At 38.2% G+C, this 7,500-nt stretch overlaps 1 protein-coding gene across 15 annotated transcripts in view; it reads right to left on the minus strand.

The window, feature by feature from the left end:
- Positions 1–7,500, minus strand: part of LOC147026954 (signal peptide, CUB and EGF-like domain-containing protein 2) — a 506,981-nt gene that overhangs the window by 377,546 nt on the left and 121,935 nt on the right. For all 15 annotated transcript variants that reach the window (XM_085882882.1, XM_085882881.1, XM_085882887.1 and 12 more), the window contains exon 5: positions 725–850. In XM_085882882.1, the coding sequence (XP_085739008.1) occupies positions 725–850 (126 nt within the window). The remainder of the gene's footprint in view (positions 1–724; positions 851–7,500) is intronic.

The raw sequence follows: 7,500 nt of genomic DNA on the forward strand, positions 1-7,500 counted from the left end.
CCGAGGGCATTAATGTTACTTTCCTTATTTCAATACATCATGCAATCAATTACACATGCACGAGGCAATATATAACACTGTATTACCATTTATAGCATCTTGTGTTTGGGCTTCTCAGTACTTCGACAAAGGGCTATTGCTGAAACATTTAGCATTTTATTTACCTATTATGGTGAACATTCTTCTCCTTTGAATATGTGTGTGTGTGTGTGTGTGTGTGTGTGTGTATTATATACATATATATATATATATATATATATATATATATATATATACATATATATATATATATATATATATATATATATATATATATATATATATACATACATATATATATATAAAAAAATATATATATATATATATATATGTATATATATTTTTTCACTTTGTCGAGACAGGCAGTATGTATACATGTTTGGAAGCATTTAATTTTCAATACAAATACAAGTATTCATTATTAGCCCTGTACATTAACAAATGATATATTATTGTGTGTCATGTGCATATATATATATATATATATATATATATATATATATATATATATATATATATATATATATATATATATATATATGTATGTGTATTTATATTGTACCTACAACAACACACAGAAACACAGACTATCTCAACAACAAAGGCATGCAGTTGGAAGTGTGTGCACACTCAGGTGCAGTGTGAATGGCAGTGGAGTGTGTAGACATGAGTAAGGGAAGCATACGCAGACAGTCACGCTTGTTCTTGGCCAGCTCAAACCCAGGACGGCATTCACAGGCAGCTCCAGCCTTCGGCGTTTCTATGCAGATGTGTTGGCATCCATGTGCTTTGTTCATGCAGTTCATGCCTCCTGGAGAGCATGAGGACAGGGAGAGATATCACGCAGGTTTGAGTGAGCCTCATGGCTCGTATGTTAACAGCAACACCCGATAACTTTAAAAATGTCTTATCATCCTTGCAAAATGTGCTTCCTGCTTTATCTTAACTCTTAACAAACAGACTTAAATCAGCTTTTAAAATGCCAACCTAGCAAACAAGTTATTTTTCATCCCATGTAAGCAGCACCTGCTTACTGGTTGTCTCATTTGGATTGGTGCACCTGTGCTCCTAATGCAGTGCCCTTCTGTAGATTAGTGCAGGAAGTCTGAATTTGCTACCGGCAGGCTACCAGCACACAATGGCCTCCTTTTAACAAATGAGTTGAAAATGACAATATTTTGAACCCAACGCTTCAAAAAGGATTCTTTCTCAACAAGTAGCAGCTTATTTATAATAGGATACTGAGGATAACACAGTGTCCTGTGGCTTCTGGCATATTGCCATGTCAAGCTGTGTGGCCTGGAACCTTGAAAAGCAGAAGAAACAGATTTTAGAAGGTCAGTCTTGCGTAACCTGCTGCCATCATGATGCTGTTGCACGATATGTTTTTCATCAAAAGCCGAAATGTGTTCAGCATGACTGTTTAAGAAAAACAAGGAGAGACGAGAGGGGTGGGGGAATATTGTTGGCTTTGTCTTGTTTTGGCGAGTTACTCTGGATATGCCTCATGTATTGGGCTGCCAATTTAACATCAACAATGCGATTATATTAATGTAAATAAATTAACTGCCCCTTTTGCTTTTTAAAAGCTCTTAAATTTTGCCCAAATTTATCAACAACTAAAAAGGTTCTGTACTATTGTGGAAAATGCCAGTGTTGAGAAAATAATTTTCAGAACCAGATGAGTGAAAATTTAGAAATTTACTAGAGTCAAAATATATTTCTTCAAAGTGCTAATGCAACAATAAATAACTTGCTTGAACACAGTCAAACCACCAAACTAAACTTTCACATGATTAATCTCCTTTAGATCCACTTCTCCCCGTAACCGGCCCCATCCTTGGCACCGTGAAGTGCGTGCCTTACACCCTTCAATTCATAAAGTGACCACATCACCTATATCCAATGCTGATGTCAGCAAGATGGGTGGTTTCAGTTGAGAGGGAACACCGATACTTTAATTATATGTCATAATACGCTTGTTCGTCTATCCGTCTGTGTGTCACGCTCCTTCCCACCCATTGCTTGGACAGCTGGCCTGACTGCACCCACAATTGTAAACTGAAAAATCATACGGCTGCCATTTTGGTGCTATGCGGTCAAATGCATTTTCGGAGCTGTCATGTTCACAATTGCCATGCCCTCCCTATAAGTTATCCGTTTGAGTGTAAAACAACCAAAGCGACTATTGAAAGGATCACCATATATCAAAAGGTTGGAGCTGACAGGCGTCATGGGCCTTGTGAAGGCCACAGTACTTGTAGGCCTCAGGCTTCAGTCCTTATGCTTCAGGCCTCTGGTGTCAGCCTCTGGGACAGTGCAACTGGAATATATCTGAGCTATATAACCACAATGTATTAAATATGCACATAGGCAGTGGGCATGTTTTTGCTTCAAACGCAGTTATTTCTATTTTTCTTTTTGGGAGTGATTAAGGCCGCCATATTTTGCATATGCACTACCCAAATAACTGTATGCAGCATTTTCCCGAGCAAGTGCTTTGAGCGAGAAGGTTCTGTGGGCCCCTGCTAGTTTATAATAATATGTAGGTGGACTGTATAGATCCCAGGGGAACTGATGGATAGGTCTCACCAATTAAACTCTTAATTTCCATGACAAGACAGAACATCTCACAATGCAGAGCCTCTTTGAAACAACTGAGGTGCTACGCTAAAATAGGCAGCATGGGTAGAGAGGGTGGGGTGGGGAACGAAGTAAAAGTTGATCTGTGTATGGACTCACACGCACACACACACACACACACACACACACACACACACACACACACACACACACACACACACACACACACACACACACACACTGATTGATTCCAACAACCCATTCTATCCCTCCAGTGACAGGCAAGGAGGCTAAAGATTCAGCATAATTTTGCCTCTCATTGCAATTTTAGTTTCTGTTGGTCAAAAATTATTTTGATGCCACATGCTTTGAAAGGGCAAAATGGGAATGACTGCTCTGCCTGGCACATCAGTCCATGGTAAAGTTCTACAACTAATATGTCCCTCTGGCAAAGCGACCACATAATAACCTAATGAGCCTTTAATGTTTTATCTGGAGTGTGGGGTAAGACGGGCTGCTCACTTGATTCATACATGCTCTGTTCGTGTTATAATTTGACTTCCAAGTCCACATTAAGATACACACAATGTATATACATATATATATATATAGATATGTGTATATATGAGGGGCCGCGAGGAGGAGTGATGTAAGGGCCACATCAGCCAATTTGGAGTTAATGCCATATAGCACAATTTTAACCCTTCCCCTATCATCATCTTATCATTAAAAAATGTAGCTTACATCACTCCTCCTTGCCGGGCCTCATATATATATATATATATATATATATATATATATATATATATATATATATATATATATATATATATATATATATATATATATATATATATAATCTGCTGCAGATTCAGCTTTATAATATATAAAATAGATTAGTAAATTAATGTGGTGTTCAATGTATTTTGACACGACAATGAATACAAGTATAATTTTTGACACGACTAACACACGACAATGTATTTTGAAAAGTGAAGTGTGTTGTGGTGGCCGGAGGGCAAATCCTGCCTGCAACCTCCTCAGGAAGGTAACAAACTGCAGGAGGATGTCCGTAGACGCAGTTGGCACCAGATGTGGATGGCTGTTGGCTCACAAGGAACTCCTCTGCCCTTCGGCAGGTTTTGTATTTAATCCTGCTGTGTGTCCATGTTCATAAACCCTCTACACCAGATGGCCTGGTGGGGGGAACCGGTTTAGTCACTGACACTCAACCATGAACAGGTTAGTATGGGTTTTACATGATACCCGTAGCAAATCACATATCTGACAATCAGGGTTGGGTGGCACCGTATCAGCTGGGCTGCTTTGTACCGTTTATAAGCGTGGCACAACGCAGGGCTACTTTCCTAAAGTGATCCCCCAACCCCAGCCTCCAAGTCGCTTCTTCACACACCACTTCATCCACCACAACACCCAGCACACCCAGCCCATAACCTTCCTGCAAAAATTACATTCAATGACTTTTGAAAAACCTTTGACTCCATCCATCATGGCAAGATGATGATGATGATGATGATGATGATGATGATGATGATGATGATGATCTTATCAGCTTATGGAATCCTTGATCAACTTGTGAAGGCAATTTTTAATATGTAGAGGATACATTGCTAAGATACTCTCACACGATAGAGAAAGGCAGCTTTTTAAAATTATAGCTGGAGTACTATAGTGAGATATCCTTGTCCCTTACCTCTTTGTCATAGTACTTGATTACACTCAGAAGCACTACCAAAGGCAAGGAGGAGGAGTTTTGGGTCCCAACTAGAATTAATAAAAGCTAGATGAGTCAAACCGGAGCTTCTTACTGATTTCGATTTTGCTGATGACATAGCCTTATTACCCCACACACGTTAAGTGAAAAGTGGAGTTAAACAATTGGTTCACTTCTGTCTGTCCATCTGTACATCTGTCCATCAACAAACATCAGTTTATGATCAAGGAACCACTTAATTTCAAATGAATGTTATATTTTGAACATGAATCGGAACATGAATTGGAAAACAAACCTTTAGTTTTACCATACTTTGGGTCTGAATTTGTCTCAATCGTACATGCGCAAAGAGGAGTGAGATAATTTTTCTACTGTGTGCCTGCCTGGCAGTCAACAAAATTGAAAATCATTCAAAATTGGAAAATTACTGTTTTTAAGAACATCATCAAGGACACAAACAACAGGCACAAATAATTAATGTGACATGTAAAATCAGGTGTTGTAAAAGACACTGTCAACAGCGGTAAACCTTGGGAATTCATATTTCTATACAACCTATAAAATCTTTATTTTATTTAAATTGAATTATGTACTTGAACATTGCAGAATACAAATTGCCTTCTTACCACTTCCAAAAACCTCCAGTTTTGCAGTACTTGGACATGTCAAGTAAGATGGTGTATATGACAGTGCACAATGGTGGTAAACCTCCCCAAATTTTTTTTTACAAGTCCTAGAAAATCATTATTTTTGTCAGAAGAACTTGAGCAAGTGCAATAACTTCTCAAGAGAGTCAAAACAAGTGCCGGTAAGATAGAGCTAACGATGTCACTATAATGGGGCAAATGTGGATGTCACTGAAACTCCAAAATTGACATGTAACAGTTTTTGGGCCTACGTAGAGGTTGCAAACCTGGTTTTACCTCTGATTCCAACCCCAAAACTGGCCTTAGGTGGCCACCGAAGGTGAGCAGACAAGCACGTACTTTAGCCTTATACCGGTGCACATACTCCAGCATGTACTCCGGCCAGAACTCTAATAAACCGATAAACTGCAGGGTCAGGTACGATCCATGAGCCTGGTTTTGAGTACCATGGGGGAAAAGAATCATGTGCAAATACTTCAATGTGTACCATAATATGTTGTTTTAGGAACCCTTGTTTTACAATGGCAAGATGTTCGCAAGAGCATCAAGCCGTGTGCCGAGAAGGGTACTCCGGGAAGAGTACCCGCTCGTTAATGCTAATACAAGTAATGTGATGGCATTCAACTATTTGAGAGATGTCTCAATCTTATAAAACGATGGAATAAAACTTTGCAGTCAATGACTTCAAGTATCTTGGTTCCTGGGTTAACTTAACTGCTCAGGATATGAAACAAAGAAAAGCTACCGCATGGAGAGCTTGCAACAAACTTTCAAGAATATGAAAGTCGACACTTTCTCGGCATATCAAGAAATGACTGTTGATAACAACTGTGGAGTCCATCCTGCTTTAGGGAAGTGAAGTATGGACCCTCACTGTGACCCACAAGAAGGGACTTTGGTTTAGTGTCCTTGGTCTTGGGTATTTATAACGATTCATTCTCTGTCCCATTTGAGCTCCCCTCTTCTAAGCCATTCCAGTGATCCATCTTTATCTATCCTCAATCTGCCCAACTTTTTGTTATATTTACCCTCGCCGAAAGAGAGGTTAATGCATTTGTGTCCGTTTGTTTCTCCACACAGAACTTTCATGTTTTTCTCCACAACCGCTTGTCGGATTGAGACAAAATTTTCACCATTGGTGTGACTACTCATGTACTGTAGAATGTTTTAATAATAATTATGACATCATAGGTCACGTGGTGTGGCAGCCGTCTTAGAAAAATGGAAAGACTTTGGACCTCTGTATCTCTGAAACCGCACCAAGGAAAAAATTTAAACTTGGTGCACAGCAAGTACTCCTCATGGGAAAATAGTGCAATTTTATTATTATTATTATTATTATTATTATTATTATTATTATTATTATTGTCGTTTTGTTTTATTCGGACGTCATGGGTGCCTTCGGTATGACGTCATAATTGCATATGTAGAACGCTACATCCGATCAGTATGAAAAATTTTGAGGGTCATCTAGGGATAAAATGGTAACAATTTTTTTTTTTTTGAAGTCATCGGTCACATGATTTGGCAACCATATTGTTTAAAAAAAAGGAACCTTAAAAAACACTCTGAAATGGCTGAACCAGTCAACACTGCCAGCATTTTCCTGTAATCTGAATGTCATGGTACTGCTCGATCTCCTACTCAATTGAAAAGTGTAAAAATACTCAAATAACTTTCTCATAAAGAGTTACAAATGATGTCATATAAACATGCCATCAGACAATGAAGAGTTTAGATTCTTTTAATTAAACTCTTAAAAAGAAACATCACAGAAAAGATCCTTGTAATAGTCTTTAAATCGACACAAACATTTACATAAAAACCCGAATTATACTTGTATTCATCTGGAAAATAACTGTTTTCTAATGGTACGATATCTAAGAAATGGAAAAGAAGCAAAGTGAAGTGGGATGCCTCAGTTGGATACTAAATACATTTCAGCGATGTCATTATCTCACCTCAAATTTGATTGATCAATCAATAGGAAGGTGAACCAGGCAAGACAAAACCTCAAATAAACTAAGCTCATAAATCTTGAGAGAGAACTCTCCATAGATAATATAAGATTATGACCACTAAATGGAAATGTTGAAAGATCAGCGTTTTAAACATCAGTCTTGGACACATTTTAGACCTTTGGGCATCATCAGTAAGAAAATCATGCCAGATGATGACATAACAGTTCCCATGATACCAGCAGAGACTTTCTCAAGTAAGGATGAATTGCAGCTGCATCGTATTCATTGGATCAGTTCATTGTGAGTGCTCTAACCTCGACCTTTGCGAAGCTAGTTAAAAAGTCATGCCCAGTTTGGAATTAAGACCCAAATAATCTTTGGTGCAAATATAGACAATTTAATCAAAGGATGCATTATGACATGGACATGGACGAAAAGAAAACAAATTCCTGTTACAATGCCCTTTGAAATGTCCAGCTCCACTTGTGTGACTTTTGTTGTTGTTTTTGAAGAAAAAGGGAAGAGGCGTTTCTGA

This window comes from Eptatretus burgeri, chromosome 5, assembly GCF_056783735.1.
Source record: "Eptatretus burgeri isolate ZD-2024b chromosome 5, Ebu_testis_v1, whole genome shotgun sequence".
NCBI lineage: Eukaryota > Metazoa > Chordata > Myxini > Myxiniformes > Myxinidae > Eptatretus > Eptatretus burgeri.